Source organism: Protopterus annectens, chromosome 4.part0 (assembly GCF_019279795.1).
Source record: "Protopterus annectens isolate FY-2018-M chromosome 4.part0, PAN1.0, whole genome shotgun sequence".
In the NCBI taxonomy this organism is placed as follows: Eukaryota; Metazoa; Chordata; order Ceratodontiformes; family Protopteridae; genus Protopterus; species Protopterus annectens.
Window position 1 is genome coordinate 890,654,185 of NC_056733.1, and position 26,360 is coordinate 890,680,544.

General features: G+C 42.3%; 1 protein-coding gene across 4 annotated transcripts in view; it reads right to left on the reverse strand.

The window, feature by feature from the left end:
• The window catches only part of EIF4ENIF1 (eukaryotic translation initiation factor 4E nuclear import factor 1), a 1,251,142-nt gene that overhangs the window by 454,734 nt on the left and 770,048 nt on the right, over positions 1-26,360 (reverse strand). For all 4 annotated transcript variants that reach the window (XM_044068847.1, XM_044068848.1, XM_044068846.1 and 1 more), the window contains one exon: positions 20,520-20,598. In XM_044068847.1, coding sequence (XP_043924782.1) covers positions 20,520-20,598 — 79 coding nt within the window. The remainder of the gene's footprint in view (positions 1-20,519; positions 20,599-26,360) is intronic.

Consider the following 26,360-nt stretch of genomic DNA (forward strand, 5'->3'; position numbering starts at 1 on the left):
AGAAATAAATGAAGAAACAGTTCTCTTTCAAGTTTTGGATTCCCTTAATATTCCATGAATCTATTTCCCACATTCCCAAAGTTTTGTTTTATGAAAGTCTATTAAAATCTGGGAAAATATGATAGATTTGGTTGAGTTTTTAGTATGTATAATTTATGAAAGCATTCTAGAATTCCTGTCTCCTTTCCAGTGCCTACCCACTAAACTCCCGGACCATGAATTACAGAGGTCCTTAACATAGTTCGGGATTACATTGATTAATATCATTAGCAAGTACATATCCAAGCTAGTGTATAAATATGTAAAATATAGTGGACCTGGATAAACTACTACTAAATCTACAAAGCCTATCCTACTCATTCCCTAACAAACACTACTTATAGTCTACATCTCTACTTATTGTATTGACTTAAATGAGTCACAAAAAACAAAGAAAAGATATCTGGACTTTGCTATTAGTCTCAAGTGAATCTTCACACTACTTAATAAATATTTTAAGATAGCTAAATACAAGCTCTCATGTTAAAACTGTGATCTTATAAAATATATCCATTTAGCGTAGCCTTCCTTTGTATGTATAGCTACCCATTACATTAGGAGCAAATGTAAAACTGTTATCCTTTTATAGATATGGTACCCAGCGCGTACCTACTCTCGTAACAGCATAGTAGATCCAAGAGAAAAGTGTAAGTTTTTAGGTTTTCAGACCTTGGTACCAGTATAACACAGATTCAGGTACTTAGTTCCTCAGTGGTTAAAAATATAAGATGATTACACCTATATTCATTAATCATAATGTTACGGAAGGGATAATATGTTTAGCATACTGGTTGTTTAAACTATTACACAGTTAACCAAAATGTGACAAGTTTTTGAATCAGACCATTAGATTTGCAATATCTGTTTTCATATATGATCTCACATCAATGATACTACAGTAATTAATGTTTGGAAAAAAAAATGACTGTTCCAGAAAACACACCATTAATCTAAACCTGTGGTTCCTTAGAATAACTTAGATTTCTCATTATGAGACAGTTTATCGTGACAAGGAATCATAGTCATTGTTACTTATATTAATAAATAATATAACATTCAGCTATAAAATTGCAGACATCTTATGGCATCATTTGTGTGTTATCTTGAACTATGGTCTAAAACAGAGTATGAAGCAATACATCCTCAGAAAATATTGTGCATTTATATGTGCCTGCATTTTACTGATGTGGTTACTAAACTGATTTATTTTATTTGACATTTGTTAACCAGGAAATTCCGACTGGACCAGGTCCATTTTCAGCGGAGGCCCGGGGAGAAAAGCTCCAACATCAAGTTATACAAATACAGTACATCCAGCATAATACACAAAACAGGTTACATCATGTATGCTGAGCATAGTAATATAAATAAAAGTTATGTACCTACCATAACGTTCCATGTTAGTTGTCTTCTCGCCTTCTTTCTTGCTGGATGGGTTCGGAGCCGATCCTCGGCTCCGACTCGGCCACTCTAAAAGCTCGAGAGTTAGTTCCACCGGCTCGAGGCTCCCCTTTTATCCCACAATGCTAGGCAGTAATACCTCAGATCTCATTTGTAAGCTAGGCCCAGCCAGGAAAAATCAAGAAACACTGGAAAGGGGGAACCCACCTCTATAAAGTTATAGAAAGAAGGTGACCTAAAACCTGATGAGGGAATATATATATATATATATATATATATATATATATATATATATATTACAGTATATACATATATACAAATAGAGGTGGTAAGAAAAAAAGGTCACAATCAAACTCCTCTAGGTCTGTCAGGGCTAGGGGAAGGGGTGGTGGGACACAAGAAAAAGGAGGAGAAGACAACTACGTTATGGTAGGTACATAACTTCTATATGTTAAGTTGTCTATCTCGCCTTCATTCTTGCTGGATGGGACCGCGTCCCTAGCACCTTGTCCCGGGTGGCCTATCGGAACAGACTCTTGAGTACAGTGGAACCAAAGTTGGCTCTGTGTCTAGAAGCTAAATCCAACTTATAGTGAGAAATGAAAGTATGAGGAGTAGCCCAAGTAGCTGCAGCACAAATCGTATCAATAGGCAGCCTGTCTTGGAAAGCTATGGAAGTAGCCAAAGCTCTAGTTAAATGAGCCTTAGGTTTGTTTGGTAACTGTTGATGCCTGATCTCATACAAAAGAAATCAAAGATGTAAGCCATCTGGAGAGAGATACTTTCGAAACTGGAAGGCCCTTTCTGCCTTCTGCATAAGAAACAAAAAGTTGATCAGACTTTGACTTGTTTGGGCCTGTCTAAGTAATACCTTAATTGTCGATGAACATCTAGCCAATGTAATTTTTGTTCTGACCTGTTGGAATAGTTAGGAAAAAACACAGGAAGGTCAATGGTTTGATTTAGGTTTGCCGGAGAGGTAAGAAGGATGGGTTGGTACGTAAGGATACCCTATCCTTATGAAACAAAAGGTAAGGGGATCGACTACAGAGTGCATGAAGTTCAGAGACTCTTCTAGCCGAAGTAATGGCTACCAAAAAGAGTGTTTTCCAGGATACCAATTTCATCGAACACGAAGCCGCAGGTTCAAAAGGGGGAAGAATCAAAGATGTGAGAACCAAGTTAAGGTCCCAAGAAGGAGGAGGATTCCTAATAGGAGGCTTGAGAAGAAAAACTCCCTTCAAAAAGGCTTTGCAAAGTTTGTGAGACATGATGGCAGACTCAGATTCCAAAATGAAAGTTAGATATAGCTGCCAATTGGACCTTAAGTGTAGAAGGAGACGAACCTGAGTGGAAAAGTTCAGCTAAGAAATCAAGGAGTGATTGAATAGAAGCAGTGAAAGGGTCTATGTCCCTTCCCTGCGCCCAATTGGAAAAACGTTTCCACTTACTAAGATAAATCTTCCGAGTGGAGATTTTATGAGAAGCTATTAAAATATCTCGAACTGAGTGAGATATTAGAGGAAGCCTGGCTAGGGTTGGAATTGGAGGAACCATGCAGTGAGGTTCAGAGAGGGGAGGGAGCGATGTAACTGACCCAACTGATGGGTCAAAAGATCTGGAACTGGGTCCAGATGCCACGGTTGCTCCAACAGAAAACGGTGTAGAAATGGGAACCAAACCTGTCGAGGCCAGTATGGAGCAATGAGGATCATGGAAGCTTTCTGAGCGATGGCTTTCTGTATCAATTGAGAAATCAGTGGGAAGGGAGGAAAGGCATACAGAAGTCCCCGGGGCCAATCTTGGACTAGAGCGTCTCTGCTGGGATGGCCTGGTTGGGGAAAGAGTGAAATAATTTTCACACTTGCCGTTTTGGGGAGTAGCAAAAAGGTCGCAGCAAGGCTGGCCCCACTTTGAAAAATTCAGTGTTGGAGAAAGTTTTTCTAGAGACCACTTGTGAGGCATGGGAATAGCTCTGCTCAACTTGTCCGCAATGACATTGGACTTCCCGGGAATGTGCGTTGCCATCAGAAACCACTGAGAAGAAATCGCCCATTGCCACAGTCTGAGTGCCTCTCGACATAGGGGATAGGATCTGGTTCCGCCTTGTTTGTTGATGTACCACACTACAGACATGTTGTCAGTCTGAATTGCTATCGTTCTTATCGGAAGAGAGTCTTGAAGGGCCTGCAACGCTAAAAGCACTGCTCTCATCTCTAGAACATTTATATGCAAGTGGCGTTCGTAAGGTTGCCATATGCCCTGGACCGTCCTGCCCTGATAATGCCCCCCTCACACACACACGATCAGGGAGGCGTCCGTTGTCAGAGTAGCAACCGGAGGGGGAGGAACAAAGGGTCTTCCTAAGAAGAGCTGGGGGGATGTAATCCACCAAGAAAGGTGATTCCTGCATGATTGAGTTATCACAATGGTGTGGGACATCGGAAGTTGTTGGTATGACCATTGTGTGAAGAGCATCCATTGTAAGATTCTCATGTGAAATCTGGCTAATAGAAGAAGAGGGATAGCAGCCGCCATTATCCCCAGAACCTTCAGGACCAGTCGGGCTTTGATTTTGTTGCTGTGGAGGAGAAGAGAGACCTGTTTGTGTATGTCTGCTATCCTCTGGTCTGCGAGTCTGGCTGACATGCTGACTGTGTCTAGATTTGCGCCTATGAAGGTAATAGCAAGACAAGGCGACAAAACAGACTTTTCGCAATTTATTGAGATACCTAGCTTTCAACATGTGTGAAAAGTGTAGTCTCTGGCAAGTAGCAGAAGATGCTTGGTGGGGGCTGTAAGGAGCCAGTCGTCTAAGTATGGAAACACCTGGAATCCTTGACGTCTCAGATGAGATGCGACCTCTGCCATGCATTTGGTAAACACCCGGGGGGCTGTGGTGAGTCCAAAGGACAGGGCTCTGAATTGAAAATGACTGGTTCCCAACCTGAAGCAGAGAAATCTCCTGGAGCGTCTGTTCATTTTTATATGGTAGTACGCATCCTGGAGGTCTACAGAGCACATCCAGTTGTCCTTCCCCAATAGGGGTAGGATGGACTGCAGCGTGACCATCCGAAATGGTTTTCTTGACAGACTTGTTCAAGTTGCTGAGATCCAAAATGGGTCTCCAGTCCCCTGTTTTCTTTGGAACCAAAAAGAATTTGGAGTAGATTCTGGATCCTTGCTGGTCTGCTGGAACTGGTTGAATGGCTCTTTTTGCAAGCAACTTTGAGATTTCTAACTCTGCTTGCTCCCCCTTTGAGCGGGTGGAACATCTGGAAGGGACTTTTTTGATAGTTTTAGAATGCAAAAGAATGGGATGAATAGCCTTCAGAAATGATACTGTACCCACTTGTCTCGAGTTGGGGATTGCCAGGCTTCTGGGTACAGTGATAATCTTCCCCCCGACTGCCTCCGAAGGTGGACAGTCGGCAACACCTCAGGGATGTTGAAAGGGCTGGTCAGAAAAGGTTTCTCGATTGCCCTGGTTCTGCGGACCCCCCCCAGCCTCTAGGGCGGCATCTACCATTATTGTTCCCCCCTCTGCCTCTAGACGGGAACCGACTGAGTCAGGCAAAGCTCCTTGAGATTGTTTGCGAAACCACATCTTTTCCCCCTTCTGGCCCTTGGGGTAAGGCCTAGAAGGAGTAGAAAAATGGACTCCAACGGCAGAGAGAGTTTTGCCATCAGTCTCGCACCTTGTCAGGGTTTCTTTCACTTGAGGACCAAAAAGAGACGATCCATCAAATGGGGAGTTAGTGAAAGACGTCTTGAAAGGGTCCGCAAAATTGCATAGCCGCATCCAGGCATGCCGGCGTAAGACCACACCTGTACCTGCGGCTCTGCTCGCTCCATCAGCCGCATATGAAAGGAGGCGCATGGAGGAGTTAGCTATCGAAGAGAGGGTAGCCAGCTGAGAGTTAATCTTATCCTGAAAACCCGCAGCTGTTGGATCCTTTAACATCTCACTCGCTTCCTTGATAAAGTCTCTCTGAAGACGAGTGAAATGACAGAGGTAGTTCAGCGAACGCATCAAAAAGGTCGCTGACGAGAACATCCGCTTCCCGTACCTGTCCATAGACCTAGATTCCTTGTTAGGAGGATGGACAAGCACTGAAGGATCAGCTAGTTCCTTCTTGTTGGCAGCAGCCACCACCATAGCATCCACAGAAACTCCTTTGGTCAAAAATTGTTAGTCTGCTAGGGCCGTAATAAACTTTGAAGGTCTCCTGGGGGTGGGGTCCACAGAGTCAGGAGCCGTCCAGGCCTTTTTTGCTACCACCTGCATGAGGGGGTCAAAGGGAGGGGACACCCAGGAGGTGGAAGGGCGAGAGCCGAATGCCTCAAGATACACAGATTCATCCTCTGAAGGGTTGAGGGCTGGCCAATTCTCCCTCTGTTTTAAGATCTCCAGGATGTCTGCAAAGGAGACATCTTCAGAGGGGGAACGGGGGGAACCTTCAGAATCCTCTAAATCAGTGTCAGAGGTGACAGACTCAGGTGAGTCTATGTGCTTCCTCTTGCACTTTCTCTTCCTAGGGGGCTCTCCTGCCAATTCAGGAGAGGCCTCGGAAGAGGAGATCCCCACTGGGGACTCTGGAGGAGCTGGCTCTCTGCGATCCAGGATGAGGGAGTGAGTAGAAATTACCTGAGGCACCGTGGAGGGAGAGGCGGATGGAGCAGACTGTGGAGTTGAACCAGGTTCCAACACACTCCGCATGACCTCGAAGGCACCCCTGTCAGGCAGAGCCAGAGGTCTCCGCTCCGAAAAGCTGAAAACCTCCCCCGGCACCGACAGTGATTGCTCCGAGGCCGATGTCGGAGCCGAACTCACCAACGCCGTAGCACCGAGAGGGAGAGCGGGGTCGGACAAGGGTCCGATGCCACTCACCCCCTCGGAGCCGACGAGGGAAGTCCAGCACAGAGATTCCTCCAATGAAGAAATCGGAGCAGATGACTGCGCCTAAGACAATTGTATCGGCTCCGACGCTGCCACAGTCTCGGGTCCGAAACACCCCGGCTCCGAACTCAAAGGAGTTGGAGGAGGAACATTTTGAGTAATAGGGTTAACCATCGACTGATGAGTCGGGTTCTGAAGCATTTGGGCCACTGCCTCGGACTTAAGACGTCGACTCACCACCCTCTGAAGGTCATGATCTGAAAGTCTCGACGACCTAGAGGAGTGAGACCTATGGCTCCGTTCAGACAGCAAGGGAGATGCTGGAGCCGAATGAACGGAGCCAAGAGACGGTGACCTAGACCTTTTCCTAGTTGTCGGTTCCGATAACCTTATCGGAGCCGACTCAGTGATGTCTAATACCTCGGCTCTGGCCGGAGCCGAGGAAACAGAAGAAATACATGTTCGAGCCCCATCGGCTCTGGCCGGAGCCGATGCTGTAGCAGACTTCGAAGCCCCAGGTGACTCAGAAGCTGGAGCCGACGACCTGGTAGGCTTGGAGGGTTTGCCCGAAGATAGAGTCTGGGAACCCTCAGGCTTCAATAAGCTTCGTAAGATAAGCTTATTTTTTCCTTTCCTGCAGGACTCTAGGGCTGAAGCCATGGCAAACAGCACAAGAGTCCTGCAGGTGCAAAGGTCCCAGGCAGTACACGCAAGTAGTGTGACCGTCTGTCTTCTGACAGCACGAGTCACACTTCTTAAAGCCTGAGACCTTTGATTCTTTAGACATTAAAGATAAAAAGTGTAATCACCCACACAGACACAAACACACCGATTACACTATCCAAAAAAAAAAATCAAGTAAAAATTTAGTTTTTAATTTTTAGTTTTTAGATCCCTACAAAAAAACACACATACACTCCACTACTAGTAAGGAGAGGGAAGGCCCGAAGGCCTAAGGAAAGAACTCCTAAGTTCTTGAGGTAAAAAGGGTGGAGAAACTGGAGGGAATGGATAAAAACTATTTAACTTTGGGAAATATAAAGAAAAACTAAGTTAAAGGGGTTTTAAATAAGTTTTAGATTGCTCTAAACAAACTAACCTGAAGCCGGTTGGAACACACCTCGATCGCTGTAGCGGCAAACGAGATCTGAGGTATTACCGCCTAGCATTGTGGGATAAAAGGGGAGCCTCGAGCCGGTGGAACTAACTCTCGAGCTTTTAGAGTGGCAGAGTCGGAGCAGAGGATAGTCTCCGAACCCATCCAGCAAGAATGAAGGCGAGAGAGACAACTTATCAAGAAGTCATAAAAACACTCCAGGTAAAAGATATAGAATAGGTAAAAAGACAATGTCAGTCATACTCTGGTAAGAAAAGAAAATATATCAAGTAAGATTCTACAGTTAAAAGTACCCTTTCAGATGACCAAGCCTACAGGGGATGAGAACTCCAGCATGTGAACAGAGGAATTTGGGGAGTTAATAGTAGTATGGGTAGGGTTTTGTGATTCAAGGGCATCACCATGTACTAAGAAGGTGCGATTTGAGGGTGTTTTTGAATATGGATGCGGAGAGGGCAGTGGACACAAATAGGGGAAGAGAGTTCCAATTTCTGGCAACGGTGTGGGAGTAGAGCGCTTTCCCTGCATTATTGTTAGCCTTGGTGATGGAGAGGAGAGATTTTTCACTGGATCTTGGGTATCGGTTTGTAGTATAGATAGTAAGTAGGTTGGATAATGATGTTTTTTTTTTTCAGGATAAATAACATTAATTATGTTTATATAGGAATGTGTTTTGTTTTAAATGTATTGTGTGGAATTTATAAGATTACCATTGAGTAGTTTTTTGTCCAGTATTCTGGACATTTCTTTCTTGTATAAATTTGTTACAAAGTATGGGATGTTATAGGAGCACAGCTTAGGTAACCTTTTTAACATTTACAGGATAGTATTAGAGGTTTTAACATTCCTACAAATCTATATTATATATTTGTTACAGTATACACACTTATTTTAACTTTATTTTGTCTTAGTAGATCTTGAAGGCATTCCATCGGGTTTGCGAATAGATTTGCAGACTGCTAGCTTCGCGAAGGGGGACTCATCACGCGTACTTCCGGATGTGTCACATTAAAAAAATCAGCCCCTGAAAGCAATAAAGTCACTTCGGCCATCCTCGTGGCCAAGATGGACGAATTGAGGGTTGTAAACTCTTGGTTAAGCTTCTAACGAACCACGAAGCCCAAATTAAGGATCGTAGCTATCCTAAAAACGGCCTAAATCACACAGGATAGCAGATAATGGAAAAGTGAGACCACGCTTAGCAGTAGATGGTAGATCTGACCACATACAATGTGCTAATCGCATCGGAAGTTAAGACAAGCTCTCAGAAACAGGTAAGGTTTTAAAAACTTTCATGAAGTTAGACATAGCTTCTTTTTTATTAGTAACTGCATATTTAGATCCCTCAGTAGAGAATATTTTATCTGTTTGTCAATTAGAAACTTGCAATAAGGAGATAATTGTCTGGCTTGTCTAATTCATATGGGCAAGTCTTGAGCCAGTGAAATTCTATTCCAGATAGAGCCTCCATTTTTCTTTGTAGTTAATAGTATTTTATTTACATCTTGAAAATTAAGAATTTTTGCTTAAACAGGTCTTGGTATATTAGATGTATAGGATTCTCTCAGGGCTCTATGGGCTCTATTTGTTTTGCAGTTTGTGCCACCGAATAGAGTTGTAAGAATTTGTATAACAGCTGGGATTAAGTCATCGTATTGTATATTTTCTGGCATTCCCCTGATATTTCTTCTGGATCTTGCCTCCAGATCAATTATTTTAGCTTGCATAGATTGGATATCTGCTTCATGTGAATCAGTTTTCTTAGCAAGCAAACTGATTTTTCTTCATTTTGAGATTTTAGCGTCAAATTTATCCATTCTTTCCAATATTTGAATGCAGGAAGTTCCAAAGGTTTGCACTTGATTTGCCAGGTCTTTTATAGCTTTATGAATAGGAAATAATGCTGTTTTAATGTCATCCATGCTTGCCAGTTGTTCCGGTTTACTTTTATTCCCTGACTTCAAAGGCTCTTGTTGCTTTAAAATCTTTTGTCTTTTCGAGGTCAAGTCTTTCTCAGGTGATGACAGTTCAGAAAGTTTAGTTTTTGTAGTTGTATCCATGTTTTTGTCTTCTTTCGACATAATACAGTAGTGCAGGATCGTATTATTTTTTAAGTATACTTGAGCAGGTAGTTCTGAGCACAGTTTCTTTGAAACTTACTTCAGGCTCAAGTAATCAGTTGCAGTCCTGGAAGGTTTTTTTTTTTTTCAGGTATATTCACCTCTTCTCTGATTCTAGACCAAGGATAGAGTTATTTCTAAGAATTGTTGCCAAATAAGCTGTGATATAATCTCTTGGTCAAGTTTTCGTCTGAGTATTTGGAGAGATGTAGGCTAGCAGTGTTTACAGAACGGCAGCCATCTTTGAATCTTGTAATCTAGTTCCAAGGCAAGATGATTTTTGAATACTGCAACACCTCCACCCTTTTTCTCTGATCCGTCTCTTCGGATAATGCTGTAACCCAGGGCAACAATCTCATTATTGTGATGTGGTTTGAGCCATGTTTGTTAACACGACGTTATCTGGTTTGTATAGAGCTAGTACGGCATGAAGGTCATGAATTTTGTTAAGCAGACTTCTTACATTAATGTTTAATAAGAGGAGAGCTAAGGTAGGTCTGTGGTGTAGTGGATTTAGCTGATTTAAGTTTGGGCTGACGGATGTTTTGGGTCCTGGATTGGGATGTATATCACCACTGCAAGTGAGTTTATGGAGTAGGTGTAGATAGAGTTTGGTCAATTTGGTCAATTTGTGAATTATTTTAGTTTGTCTTTGAGAAGAGGGGGTGAGAAGAGGGGGTTAGTTTTGATTTTCAGTTTAATGCGTGAGTAAGAGAAGGGGAGAGGTAAGGTCACATGGTGATATAGGGAAGTTTTTAGTTTGGTGGTGTTGGCTGTGGAATCAGTTTGTCAAGGGGATAGGGTGCTGTTATGAAGCTGAGTGTGGTAGGACAGGGTGGAAAGTAGGAGTAGGTGAAGATTATTAATGGGTAGAAAGATGTTTTTAGTAGTTGGGTTAGATGTGTAACCCATGTTATCTAGTTTCAGAAAGAATGTGTTACATGCAAGGGTACTACCTATGAATGAGTGAGAATGGTGCATTAAAGGAGCAGTATTAGGTGTATGTGGGAGTTTAAGAGGGGTAAGAGATTTGAAGTGACAGGTGGATGAGAGTGTAAGACTTGCTAATGGGAGTTGTCTGTAGCTACAAGTTGAAGTGATGTTAGGGACGTAGGAGCTATACAAGCATCAGGTAATGCTGGGTATACGGCTAGAGAACAGTGATGGAGAGTATGGCCAGTGCAAGAGCTATTGTTTTGTGTGTTAGGGAGCTGCAGTATGGGCAAGAAGTATTGGTCAGGTAATTGGTAACCTCTAGTTAAGAGGGTAGCAGAGATAGAGAGTTAGTAAATAGGGGGGGATACTTGCTACTTTATCTGTAATGATGTTCTTGACTATGGATAAGGTGAATGGGAATTGTATATTGTCAACTTATTTGTACTACATTCAGATGTGCATTTACTGCAGTTAAAAATATTAAGCCACACAAGCTACACATTTCCATTTTGAGGATTTATACCCTGGAGATGCAGCATCCATACTTGAGAAATTCCTCCAAGGACAACATAATCCACCCATCTACTAAAAGAGTACTCCAAGAAGACTTCAGCACAACCTTCCTTGATAAGGTTACCATACCAAATATACAAAATGTGACACTAGACATGTCTACAGGAAACCAACTGACAATGTGCCTGCAGAGAAGCAGCAGTCATCCCAACCACACTAAGCTGGCAGTTACCTCCATACTATTTGTTCTAGTAAGGTACAAAGACTTGACAGCTGAAAGATGTTAAACTTGCTCAAGGTCACTCTGTCAGGGTGTTTGACAGCAATACAGCTACCATGAGAACACCTACTTCAGTACAAAGAATCCCCATGAGAGTGTTCCACTAGTGACATTATCCATAACCTAAATGCAAAATAAGGCACCTCCAACCAACGTTCAGTGAGGATGACAAGTGGGCAGACATTTTGCAAGCACTCATTGCTGCCATTTATTTAAACCACCACCGTATCCAAGAGAGGTTCTTGTCAGAAGCACACAGACCAGAACAAAAGTATAGCATAGTAAGGCACAAAACCCTGCAATCACTGAAGATGCAAACCTGTCCCATGATTATAACAGCTTTGAATAATTTTAGAAAAGTAATAAAGTACAGGGTTCATCTGGATTGAACTTGCAAAGTTGTGATTAAATCAAATGCAGGAAACATCCAGAGACAGGCCAGTTACCTAGAACTAGTATAAAATACCCACAGGCAGTTACAAAAAATGAAGGATTAATACCCACAAACAAGACAGCATCAGCACACTTTTCCCAAGCTGATCACCATCAGATGTTTTTAAAGGGCGTTTCCACACACCTTTGCAAAAACAAATGAGATTAAAAGTTAATTCAACTGTTCAATCCGTCAGTGGTGTGAGCCTGGACATTAGTGTCTAATAAAACCAACACCAAACTTCTCCTTTTGAAGCAACAGATACAAATAGGGCAAACTAGAGAACTTTTTTCTGGTAATACATAATTTATATGAAAATACTGTGAATTCAAAATGCCAACTATTTCAGAACATTAATAGTATCTTAAAATAACTGGGGTCTGTTTTAGCACCTGTATTTCATACGTGACAAACTTCTGCACAAGGTAACATTCGGGTCAGAAAAGCATGAACCATAAACTTAAGTCAGTAAGACCTTACTGCTCATACAGTTTTAACAGCATAACTATCCATTTGTTATTCTTCAGAACCTTTCAGTGACAACAGCATTTTATTCTCTTCTCTCAGTTAAATCCAGTGTATTCAATTAACTGCAACACTTAATTACTTGGTAGTCCATGCCTTTATCATTCTGAACTGGACATTGTCAATTTGTATTTTCTGTTAACCAACACATCTCACAAAAACTGTTCATCAGACAACTTACAAATTAAAAACAAAAACAGTGACAGAGGAACTCCAAGAACTTCAAACCAAATAGCGTAGCAAAGTTTAACGCTTTTGTTAAAACTTCAGAAAGACTACACGATAAAATCAAACTACTTAAATACACTCCATAAAATACATCATTCAATTAGCAAAAACTAAACTAAATCACATTGTTAACTTCCTTTATTCTAAAAAACATTGAATGTGTATACTGCATTCAGTCCATGTGGACTGTCAGCACCTAAACCTAACTGCCATAGTGTCTCCTTCCTTTCAACTCTATTTTTAATATTTCCCCATCTCAAGTCTTTATCTACATATTCTAAAATAGAAAGAACTTTTTAAACAGTGCACACTGAAGCATGCCTATATAACACATTAGTGTTATTAGATTTAGTAGCATAACAATGCTCTTTGATGCATCTACTAAGCTGTCTAGTGGTCATACCTACATAAAATGCTGTACAACTCAAGCATAGAGCAATGTGTACATGAGATGCGTTACAGGTGAACCTACCAGGCACGGCAATAGTATGATCTACATGTATAAGGTTAATGTTTGGCCCTTCATAAATGAATCTACAAGCAGAGCAATTTAGACATTTAGAAGTGCCCTTAGGTTTATCAGACCTAGGAAGACAAATAGTGTCATTATGCTGTAGCAAATATTTTGAACTACCAGATTTTTTTTGTGAACAAAACCAGGAGTTTTCCCCAAAATACTTAAATCACTATCACCACTAATTTTCCAATTGTCAGTGATATTTTTAATCATGGCAGTATCTACAAACATATCCACGACACATCTAGGTAAATTTGAAAGGGTCATTGTCCATTTCACCTGTTGTAGTCTTTACTGTTAAAACTATGAATTAAACTAGACGGAAAATACAAAACTCTCCTCCTAGAGATCTCAGATGCTAAATTAGTATTTTTTTTTAAATTTACTTTAAGTAATTCAGGGCACCAGGTCAATTATCCAGACTTGGTGCTTACTTGGCACACAGCTGAACAGTTTTTCTAGCAAGATATACAGGAAAGAAACTTGTATAAATAATTAATTACCATAGCAATCATCCTGCTTTTAAGAGATAGAACATCCCAAAATGACAGTATATTTGAACCTCTCTGTTAACTAGTAATTTTTTTTTGTTCTAGAAAAAGCATTACGCGTTTATTTTTAGCTTGAGGATATCCAGATGCTTTATTAGCTAATTTAGCATCTGAGATTACTAGCAGAGGTACGGATTTTCTATTTTAATTATTTTTTAAAGTAAAGACTACAAGTGAATCAGACAATAACCCTCTTGAATTTACCTAGATGTGTCATGGATATATCTGTAAATAGTGCCATGATTAAAAATATCAATGACAATTGGGAAATTAGTGGTAATAGTGACTTGTTAAGTATTTTGGGGAAAGCTCCTGGTTTTGTTCACAAAATCTTGTACTTTAAAAGATTAGAGCATGACAACACTGCTACTTGTCTTCCAGGGTCTGATCAACCTATGGGCACTTGTGTCTAAATTGCTCTGCTTGTAGATTCATTTATGAAGGGCCAAACATTAGCCTTGTATATTTAGATCGTACTATTGCCGTGCCAGGTAGGTTCACCTGTAACATCTCATGTTGTACACATTACTCTATGCTAGGGCTGCATGGCATTTTATATAGGTATGACCACTAGACAGCTTAGTAAACATATCAAAAAGCATTGTTAGGCTATTAGGCTCATGTGTGTGTACTAGGGCAATGGCCCTGGAGCCTTTACAAGCCTAGCCCATAGGATTACCCTGGCGTCGTGCCACCCAACAACATTAGTTCCTAGTGCCTCTACCGAGTAGAGCCATTGGAGTGATCCCTGGGGTGACTTTTATATTTCCCATCCACTCGATTTCTCGAAGAGGGCCAGTGAGGTGCTCTGCTTGACATGTATGGGAAGTCTATTCAATAGCATGGGTAGTCTCTGGGTTATGAACCTGCCTCTCCAGCATGTTCTGTTGATTGTGGTAGTGAGGTTGAGGTCTCTGGAGCGTGTGGTGCGGAGGGACTGATTTCTTTAGCTGCAGCATTTCTAACAGACCTGGGTCAGACATGGCTCTGTTAAGTCGAGCAGAGATCGCCCCTAAGTAGGAGATATGAGAGAGAATAGTTGGAGCTTTTTTGAGTTTGCCCATATAGGACAAGTATTTAAGGTCTAGGATCCTCTTTGTGAGGTACTTTTGCGGCCTCTCCAGTTGTTGCAGGTGTCTAGTGAGGTACATGCCAAATGGAGCGTTGTATTGTCTCCTTCTACTCTTCCCTTATTAGGCCAATTACCTCTTTCTTCCTGGATGCAAAACCCTTAATGAGATGTGCCACAGAAGTTTCTGGCCACAGTGGCAACATGGTGGTCAAGAGAAGTTGTGGTCAACCTGTGTTCCCAGATCTCTTGACACCTTCTGTGTTCAGTGGACTACCATCAATGGGGTAATTCAAGGAAAATGTTTTTTTCCAAAGGAGATGAAGACCTTTTGGCAATGAGCTTAAGGCCATGGTTCTGACACTAGTCTCATTGAGGCTTTTATGTAGGATGTCAGCATCACTTGGGGAGTTAATAGCTCCCAACCTGCAATCATCTGTGAACTTTGTCAGCCAGAGTCCCTTAATGCTAGCCTGGACTTCAGAGAAGTAGATACCAAACAGGAGAGGACCCAGAACCGTACCCTGTGGGACTCCACTCATGACTGGTCAGCAGTCTGACTTGGAATTGGCTACTTTCACACTGTGGGTTCTGTGAGCCAATTTGCAACCCTAGTGATATACGGGTGGATGCCTAGCTTAGTTTTTCTATGATTACTGAGTGGGGGAATGGTATCAAAGGCCTTGGTCAGATCAACGTAGGGTGTACGAACCACCTTACCTTCATCCACAGCTCTGGTGACTGACTCAAAGTCAACCAAGTTGAGCAAGCATGATCTATAGGTTCATAGGTTCATACTAGGCTATCTGCCAGAGGGCATTTACAAGCCTAGCCCATAGTTTTGTGGCTTACGCCACCCCTTTAGTATGGGGAACTATACCCATTATTTTGCTGTGCCTCTGTCGAGCAGTGACACTGAGGTAATCCCTGGGGTATATCTGCTATCTCCCATCCATTGGTCAAGATTTCTCTTGAACAAGGCCAGCGAGGTGCTCTGCCTCACATATACCGGGATTTTGTTCCACAGCATAGGGAGTCTTTGGGTGATGAATCTATCCCTCCAGCACGTTCTATTATTAGCCGTGTCGAGGTTTAAGTCTCCCGCCCTTGTGGCTCTGACGGATCTAGATTTTTTGAGGTGAAGCATATTCATCAAATCTGGGTTTGACATGGCCTTGTATGTTAGGCAAAGGTCACCTCTGAGCAAGCGGTAGGCGACTGAATAGAGCTGGAGTTTTCAGTCAGGCAGCATAGGACAGATGTTTGAGACCCTTTATCCTTTTGGTGAGGAACTTTTGTGGCTTCTCCAGCTGCTGCAAGTGTCGGGTCAGATGCATTCCGAATGGGGCATTGTACTCAATCATTGGTCTGATGAGTGATGAGTAAAGGGAGACTATGACCTCCCTTGATCTAGATGAGAATCCCTTCATAAGGTGGGCAATGTAGGTCTTCCTAACTACTTTAGCTACATGGGTGTCGAATGACAGACTACTATCAACCTGGGTCCCCAGGTCCCTGATAACCTTCTGTGCTCAGTGGATTGCCACCTATTTGGTAGCTAGGGGTAACCTTGTTTTTCCCCGAAGGGTATGACTATGCATTTTTTGGCATTTAACTTTAGGCCATGGCTCTGGCACCAGTTATCCGTTTCTGTGAGACCCTTCTGAAGGATATCTGTGTCAGATGTGTTTTCTACTATGGCGCCCAGTTTGCAGTCATCTGCAAACTTTGTCAGCCATAACCCTCCTGTGTTTGCTTGTACTTTGGAAAAGTAGATGCCAAACAAGAGTGGGCCCAGGACTGAGCCCTGTGGTACACCACTTGTGACAGGCTTTGAGTCTGACATGGCGCCAGCAACTCTGACCCTGTGGGTCCTGTCACTCAGCCAGTTTGCAACCCATCTTGTGATGTATGGGTTAACATTTAAGCTGAGTTTTTCAATGATACCCGAGTGGGGTATTGTATCGAAGGCCTTCGCCAGATCGAGGTAGGCTGTATGGACTGCCTTTCCCTCATCAATGGCTTTGGTGACTGTTTCGAAAAAGTCAACCAAGTTTAGAAGGCATGATCTGCCTTTGACAAAGCCAAACTGGGATGGATCCAAAGTCTGCAAATTCCCTATGTCTTTATTTATGAGGTCCATTATGATCCTCTCCATGGCTTTGCAGATAAGGCTTGTCAAGCTAATGGGCCGGTAATTTCCAGAGTCGGTGGAGGCACCGCCTTTGTGAAGTGGGACCACAGTTGCAGTACACTTCACAAAACCTGTGTAGTATACAGAGTTTGGAGATTCCATACATCCTTGTGTATTAGGTCCATGATGATGCGTTCCATAGCTTTACATATCAGACTCGTCAGGCTAATGGGGCGATTAGATATTAAATCTAAAGACTTTAATAATGCGTTATATAGGCATGCTTTGGTGTGCACTAGGTTTAAAAAGTTCTCTATTTTAGAATATGCAGGTAAAAACTTGAGGGGGAAATACTAAAAATAGAGTTGAAGGAAGGAGACACTATGGCAATTATGGTTAGGAGCTGACAAGTCCACCTGGACTGAATGAAAGTATATACTTTTTTTTTTTTTTTTTTTTTTAAGAAAGGAAGTTTACAATGATTTAGTTCTTGGTAATTTTACTAACTGAAAGATGCATTTTATGGAGTGTATTTAAGTAGTTTGATTTTATTGTGTAGTCATTCTGAAGTGCTAATGAAAGTAGATTAATCTTTGCTACACTATTTGGAGTTCTTGAGTTGTTCCTCTGTTGTCACTGTTTTCGTTGGTTTTATACACTCAGTACCATTATGGTTTATCAACTTACAAATTAACTTATTTTCCTCCTCTGGATTCAACCTATTTCCTTACACAACTTGCATTGAGATTTATTACCTTGTTAAATGTCAGAGCAGCACAAGTACCATCTTTTCTGCTAAAAACACCAACTCTAAGGTAACATGCCAGACCGATTTCATCATGTCATGAGCCTGCTCTACAGTTCCAGTAGGAAGTGCAGCGTGTGCTGCATTTTTTCCACAGTAGCATTTTAAAGGAAAACTCCACCCACTCATACAGTTTAACTCAATTAGGTTTTTCTCCCTACAATATGGTTCCAGCATTGTGTAGGTTCCAGAAACCTGCATGCACTTTTTAAAATTTGTATTTCCTTGCATTCAAGTCAAAGGAAGGGAAAGCCCACCTACTTTTTTTTTTTTTAAACTCAACTTCTCACATACTTTGCAGATAAATTAGTCTCCACTTACATGACATATCAGACAGTTAAAATCTGTAGTTTACCCTGTCGGGTACTGCTGTCAATCTTAGATGGGCAATTAATCCCGCTAATGTCAGGAGCACAGCAGCTGCTATAAAAAGTGACAAAGCTGTGGAACTGTTTCCACTGTTTTTATTGCAGAGGGGAGGAGAACTTAACACTCACCTTTCATTGCAAAACAAAGCAATTAGATCAGTCAGGGGATTAAAGGCAATTGTCAACTCTAACAAATTTACATAAGCAGCAACACAGTATTGAAATGCTAAGCTTTAAATGTTATTTATAACAGTTTGTGTGTTAAGATAACAAATGTAGTATTAGAGTTCTGTGACATTTAGAGAAGTCGGTAAATATTTTTTCTTGTAAAGTATTAATGTGTTTACCATTTTTAAGCCCCCCACACACACACACACACAACACAGAACTGCAGAAGGAGTCAGGTGGAAATCCTATCAACTAGGTGCACTGATACTCTTCATAAAAAGGTCTTTAATGCTTTTTTGTGACATCCTTCCAGATGTAAGAGTCTCACTGACCGAGTCACTCCGTACATTGTCAGAGTGCAACCATAATAGCAGTTATTTTAACATACATTTAACTATGTGCCCTTGCATTAAGAACACTAAGAAAAGGAAATCAGAAGTACTTAAGTGTTTAAATGCACGTGCACAGAAACGCATTTGTACATATGCACTTTATATACACACATACAGAAACACACGCACTATGCATATAGGTAAACAGTCTAGTAAATGTTGCTCTGATTTACTTGGTCACTGCCACACATTGGTTGTGTGTTGCACATGCAATCTTGGTCAATGCCAGAAGAGCGGGAGACTTAAACCTCGACACGGTTATTAATAGGACGTGCTGGAGGGAATAGATTCATCACCCAAAGACTCCCTATGCTGTGGAACAAAATCCCGGTATATGTGAGGCAGAGCACCTCGCTGGCCTTGTTCAAGAGGAATCTTGACCAATGGATGGGAGATCGCAGATACACCCCAGGGGTTACCTCAGTGTCACTGCTCGACCGAGGCACAGCAAAATAATGGGCATAGTTTCTCCAAACTAAAGGGGTGGCGTAAGCCACAAAACTATGGGCTAGGCTTGCAAATGCCCTCGGGCAGATAGCCTAGTATGAACCTATGAACCTATGTCAGTATACTTTTCTTTGTATTGATAAGTTTGCATCTTTCGGCTTTTCCCGGTTAGGGGTCGCCACAGCGGAACTCCGGTCCGCTAATGATTGGTAGTGGATTTTTACGTACCGGGTTACCAGCCCAGACACAACCTTCAACGAAGGCACACCCCATTCACGTACGTCTCCACACGACGCTCTAGCTGAGAACCAAATGGGACATCTTGCTATGAGGCGACAACGCTACCACACCACCACCGCAGTTTTTTTTGTACATTTAATAATTATTATCTTTGCCAGTGTAGCCTAAGTTGTGGCTGAAAAGGGTCCTGGGACCAGTTCACTTTCCTGGTTACCACAGTGCAAATAAATATGAAACGGAACAAAGGAATGGGAACATGACAAATAACTGAGGAACTAGTAAAGCCCATTTTAAGACTGCATCATTCACAAGAGAAAAATCCTCACACTGAAGGCATTGGGAAGAAGCAGACAGATTAAGTTCAGAGTCCTACTAGTTACTTGTACAGCAAGGATAATTTATTGCAGTGAGAGTCATCACACCTCAGCATGTGTGTGGGCGAGGGTTTGTCAAACATTAGGACTACAAAAGATTCCTCTTATAAAAACGGTTCATCTGCTTTCTTTTGCTGCAAGTAGCTAACCACTATTAAAGCACAGAACAAGCTCTGGCAGACACAAATGAGGCTCAGTCAGAAACAGACGCAGCTCTGTTATGGAAGGTGTGTTTAGATGACAGTGCTTCACAGTCCTGCCATTATATTTTAATGGTATGAGAAAACGGCACCACTTCCTTATGTCTGGCATGAGTCCTATAAAGAGGACTTTAAATGTATTCTGGGAAGAAGGCATGAAAGCAAGAAAATAAGATCACATTACCAAGGCAGGTCCCATCATCCGCCATTTTGAGAGAAACATTAAAATTGTAAAAGAAGCACTTGGAGTGATTCTGAAGCACTGAACAGCTCAGATACAATGAAAAAACATGCTTAGAGTTCTAAGGAGTTTTCCTTAAAGTTTTTTTTTTTTAAGACAAGCAGAAATGAATCTGTTTCCCTTTGTAGGCACAAATGGATATTTACACTGAATTTATCAGTAACTTAACTCATGCCAGCTCAAAGTTAAGCAGTTACAAAACTGATGCACATCTAAAAAAAGGTATTCTATCACATTGGTACTTCAGTGCCTGCATTTTCTGTTAGTGGACCAACACGGCTTCTCTAATTTCTCACCTCTGGCATACGGTATGTTATGTCTCATTAACATGGACAAACGACAAAGGAGTCAAGTAAATAGGAAGCTTTATCCCCACAACCTGGCTTTGTGTAACCACAACAAATATAATGGTTTACTCTCTCAGATCCTATTAAGGCAACCACAGTAAACCCACCAATTTATTCCACAAATCCTTTTACTAAGTTTGCTCAAACTAGTCCAGTGTTCAGAAATACACTCACCATGCTAGTGACTGTGGTATGAAGTACTGGAGAGGACATTCTGTGGCCAATTCCTGGAGGCCTCGTCATTCTTGGTTGCCTGAAACAAACCATACAAATGTTCAGTTGCTGCCTTACTTACTACAATTACAGAACCTCTCTACAGAACTGCAAGCACACTATTGTACAGCAACTACTTTGTATTTATGTCTACCAAAAACCACTTACTGTGCTGTACAGTGAAAGCTTCATCTATGGTCTAGGTGAGTAGAGTTCAAACAGGCTCAGGAGTCTGCTGAAACTGGCAGGGAGGATGGATGTGCTGATCCATGTGGGAGTGCAGACATCAGTGATCAGGTCAGCACTTCGAATTATGGTAAAGTTGAGTTTGAGGCAGGCTGAGGTGGTATCATTGCCCTTGGACACTGAGCAATCTTGCCCTTAGTAACCAATCCCTTTACCTGCCCAGACAAAAAGGTGATACTGGCCTATTAAAAGTAATTTTACATGGGGGGGGTTATAAGCCGGCATTTACACCTTGTGACTACCAGCTTGCACCTTCCTTCAGTCTCCTCATTCTGCTTTCCACTTTCCTTTCCCTCCCTACCCAACAGCTTCAGCTGGGAAGATGAGGCAATATCCCACTCCCCTACTGTCCAGGCAGCCCCATTGAGAGGTAGTAGTGGGCGCGAAGTTAAGACACAATAGAAGGTCTGAAGATGAGCAGCTGATGGTTAGCTGGGGGGAGTGTTTACAAAATGCTACATATATGTGCCTGGCATACCCTTTCACTTCCATCTTTATGCAGTTGACTTCCTGGTTTGCTGCACACCAGTATACATGCAAGCTGACCCATCTACAGCTGGCATTTCCTCAATCTGTTGCCACCATGTAGGAAATACTGCTCAAATATATGTACCACAAAATCAAACTAAACATACCAATGTTTCCAGAGAATATTCAATCATACATACCCCTAAGTGGCAATCATTCTAGAATCTAGAATGCTGCTCAGCACCACTGACATCCTGCATCTGAGCCAGTCCACAGTTGACAGTACTGAAGGGACAAAGCAAAACAAGGTCTTATGAACAGTGTTCTACATTGGAGAATGAACTAAAGGCTCCTCAATCTTCTCCAAATACTCCCAAGACATACTCAGAAAGGACAACTCTAGGCCAGTCTTAGTGCAATTTAAGCTTCAAGGTTTCTGCAAAGGAGGGTGAAGTTATCCTTGTAAGTTAGAATGGCTACCAAGTCGTCACACTCAGAAAACTAAAGGAATACCCAACTCTTCACTACTGACAATCCTGAATGTGACTGTGTGACTGAGCATTAAAGTGATGTGCTCCAGTGACCACCTACCTACAAATGAGGTAAACAATAAGTTTTGTCCTGGGAGCAAACTGACCCAACAGTACAGTCCTGTGTGTCTGACAAGGAGTGAGGGAGAGGTGGGTTCAGACCTTTAAGAGGAGTGATTACATTCATTACTATAATCTGGTAGCAGGCTGTTGCACTGGAGGTTCAGATCCTCTCACCATATTTCAAACTGAAAGAATTATCAAAATCCTTAGGGGAAAAAGCTTGTGGACCTCTTCCTGGGGCACTGCACTTCACTAGGCCCAGAGTAAACTGTTGGGGTCAACCTGAAACAGTTCAGCCACTAAGTCACATCCATAATTGCCAAGATGCTGCGCAGTGCATCAAGCCAGCTGCAGACATGGTACATTAAACCAAGTGGAACTGCAACACCTACATCCTTAATCAAAAGACAGTGCACCAAGGTGGGAAACTAGGTATGTGCTTCCACCCAAAGCTCCTTACCCTGCAAGGATGGGAAAGGTGGGCAAGCTCACAATCTAGCTGAACTCGATGTCGGGACCAGAAAACAACAAATTTTATAATGGGTCTGGCCAAAGCCTTCCCCAACAATCTCCCTGGCCTTATGATGGACCTCCAACAGACAGGGAGTTGCATATGGTGTCCACACAAATCAAGGAACTACTGTTGTTACCTTCCTAATAAAACACACCAAGAGTCTCAGGGATGTTTGCTAGCAGCAGAGCTCAACAGCGGACTGCTAACTATTCCAGTCCAAGTACTACATATGCACAAAACAGCACTGTACATGTGTTTATACACAGACCAGGCACCACACATTTTGTACGAGCTCTAACTGTATGGTGAGGGAACAGGTTCTATGAGGAGTGATGAAAGTCTATTTCCAGATATTGCAACATTTTAGTCAGAATGAGTCCACTTATCCATTTTGCGATATTGGATTAGTCCAACCCAACAATTCATGGAATGCAGTAACTATTTTTTGTTGATCAAGAACTTGGGTAGTTTCCATACCTTTTGAATGGGAAGTTCCAGTAAGGTTCTTCCTTTTACTTGTGAAAAGCATTTCATAACTTCTGAACTGAAGTTTAAGAAAAGTACAGTTTTGTACCTACCATAAATGTAGATGTTTGAGTGTATACACTGCTGCAGTCATTACACTCTGGCTATCCTGCCGTCAGGTGGTTCCCCAGTCGGCCTGAGTTCCAAAGTCTTGGTCCGGCGTCAGTTGCTGTCACCTCCTCCCTGACGTCAGTGCGACAGGGGTATACAAGATGCAGCAGATGCCATTTTCTTCAGTTTTTCTTGCCCCAGATGTCAGGTGCCTCCAAATAGGTAGACAACTCCAACTGCTAATAAAACACACACAAGAAAAGCAAAACAACTTACAGCTACCAGCAAATACTCCCCATAGGTAAAGGTAGAAGACCGGTACGTAGCAGCCAGTAAGAGGGGAAGGAGGGAGGGTATCCTGGACTGCAGCAGTGTATACACCAACATCTACAATTATGGTAGGTATAAAACTGTACTATGTTCATAGTGTTACATTGCTGCAGTCATTACACTTGGGTAGAATCCCAAAGCTGAGGTAGGGTGGCTGGTTCTATAAGGCATTAAGGGTGGCTATAAGGCCCTGCAGCACTGCAGTGGTGAAGCCAGCCCTGGATTTCGAGTATAGAGGCAGATGATAATGCTTGGCGAAGGTATGTACAGAACTCCAAGTTGCTGCTTCCAAAATGTCCTTGGTAGGTACTCCCTTGGAGGTAGGCAGTTGAAGTGGCTGTTGCCCTGGTGGAGTGAGATCTAATGCTGCTAGGTACAGGTTTTCCATGGTATGTGTAGCAGAAATGTATTCAATGTCCTATCCATTTTGAAATAGTCTGATTTGAAATGGCTTTTCCCTGTGTTACTGCAGCATATGCTACCAATAATTGCTCAGATTTTCTGAAAGCTTTGGTTTTGTCCAAGTAAAAGCGCAACTGCCTGTGAATGTCCAAAGAGTGCAGTAGTCTCTCCCCTTTATTCTGTGATTTAGGATAAAAAGTTGGCAGGTGACTAGTTTGGTTTAGAGCCACACTGGATACCACCTTTGGCATAAACGTAGGGTTAGTTTTTAAAGACACCCTGTCCTGGTGGAAAATGAGGAAAGGTTCCACTGCCATTAGTGCCTGTAATTCTGAAACTCTGTGCCGATGTTATTGCCAGGAGCAGAGCAGTTTTCCCAAGAGATATATTTTAATTCTGCTGTGTTAGCTGGCTCAAAAGGAGGTAAAGTTAGCTTTTCCAAAACAAAGTTGAGGTCCCAAGTTGGAGTAGGTGCTCTAAGGGGCGGTCTTATGTTTTTAACCCCTCTGAGGTACTGTTTTAACAGAGGATTAGAGAAAATTGGTGGATCCGTGTTGTAATGAACAGAGATGGCAGAGGCGTGGATCTTGGATGAGAAGGAAAGGCCTTTGTCCAGCATCAGTTAAGTACCGTAGTATCTGAGGAATGTTTGGGACAAGAGGGTCAAGGCTGTGAGCTTGGTTCCAGGCACAGAATCTCTTCCATTTATCCGAATAAGCTTTCCTGGTAATTGGCCTTCTGGCCTCCAGAATGACATCCATAACAGCTTTGGAGGGAGGCATTGCTTGCTTGACTAGGGAATCTTCCATGCAGCTACGTTTAAGGTCTTTAGCTGTGTAGTATTTGATTGTTGTGTTGAGTCAGCAGATCTGGGATTTGAGGCAAAATCCAGGGTGGTTCTTGTGCCAAGCTCCTTAAGATTGGGTACTAGTGCTGGCGTGGCCCAGTCTGGTGCAATCAGGATGATCTTTGGCTCTTCTTGCCTGGCATTTATGAGTACCTTTGGCAGGAGAGGTAGTGGTGGGAAAGCGTATACTTGTAGGTTCTCCCAGCTGAATGAGAGGTCATCCACTTTCCATGCCTGTGGATGGTAACTCCTTGTGCAGAATTTTTGTAGCTGGCAGTTATTGGGGATGCAAAAAGATGCATGTCCGGGCTCCACCATTTCTGTTATCATTCTGAATATTTGTGGATTCAATTCCATTCATGGGGATCTATGTTTCTGCTTAAGTCGTCTGCCAGTGTGTTTCTCTCCTGGCAGGAATTGTGCTTGCAGATGAACTTGAAGGTTTACAGCTGTGTTCCACAAGGTCATGGCTTGTCTGCATAGGGGGTAGGAGTGAGTGCCCCCTTGCTTGTTTATGTACCACATAACTGTGGTGTTGTCTATCAGTAGTTGTCCTGGATGCAGCAGGTCCTTGAAAGCTATAAGGGCATTTTTTTACAGCTAGTATCTCTTTTTGATTGATGTGAAGATGCCTTTGTTCTGCGGGCCACATGCCCTGAATACATTTGCCTGCCATGTGTGCTCCCCAGGCATAATCCGATGCACCTGTTCAGGGTTTGCCTGGCTGTGGGTTGTGTAAAAGGCTGTCCCTTGTTGAGGTGACAAGCTTGAGCCCACCATTGAAACTCCTGTTGAAGGCAAGGGATTAGTCGTATAACAGTTTGCAAACTTTGACTGTGTTGAGACCATACATTCTTTAGGTACCATTGTAGTTTCCTCATATGCAGTTTGGCATATGGAATTAGTAGTATGCAGGATGCCATGTAACCCAAGGCCTGCAGAATTTTTCTTGCAGGGAGTCGGGTCTTTGTTGCCATCAATTGAAAGTATCGAGTCAGTTGTCTCTGCTTGTCTGGCGTGAGATAAGCCATCTGAGCCGCCGTGTTCAAGCTGGCACCCACGAATATAACCTCTTGTGAGGGCACTAGTTTTGATTTTTCGTTTACTGCGTACCCCAAGCAACTTAGTAACTTTTTTACAAACGCCAGATGCTTTAGAAGAATGTCCCTGCTCTCTGAATCAGGCAGTCGTCCAGGTACAGATAAATTTGAATTCCTTTCTGTCTGCAAAATGTAATTACTGGTGCCAGGCACTTTGTGAAGACCCTGGGCGCAGTAGATAAGCCAAAGGGCAGTGCAGAGAATTGGTAGTGCATTGAACCAGCTATGAATCTGCGGCATCTTCTGCAGTTCTGTCTGATTGGGACATACAGGTATGCCTCCTTGAGGTCCAGTCACGAGCCAAGCTTTCTTGCCCAGCATGGGAAGAAGCTGCTGTAATGTCAACATTTTGAATTTCGGAACATCCAGGTTAAGTGTTTAGAGATGAAAGATCCAGAATGGGCTTCCAGGCTTTGTCCTTTCTTGGTACCAAAAAGAGTCTTGAGTAAAACTCTTGTCCTTGCTCCTGTGATGGTACCTTTTGAATAGCTCTCGTATCCATGAGTTCATGGGACATCATTACAGAAACTAATACTGATTTAGAGAATATTTTGGGGAACAAACCCAAATGTACTTTTAGTAAAGGGAAAACTTTAAAGAATTTGTTTGAAAAACCCATATATAATGAAATGATTATGAAATCTAAAATGAATAAATGTGGTGTTTGTCGTATATGCAGATTTATTAATAATGGACCATACTTGCTAATCTCTAATTATGAAAAGA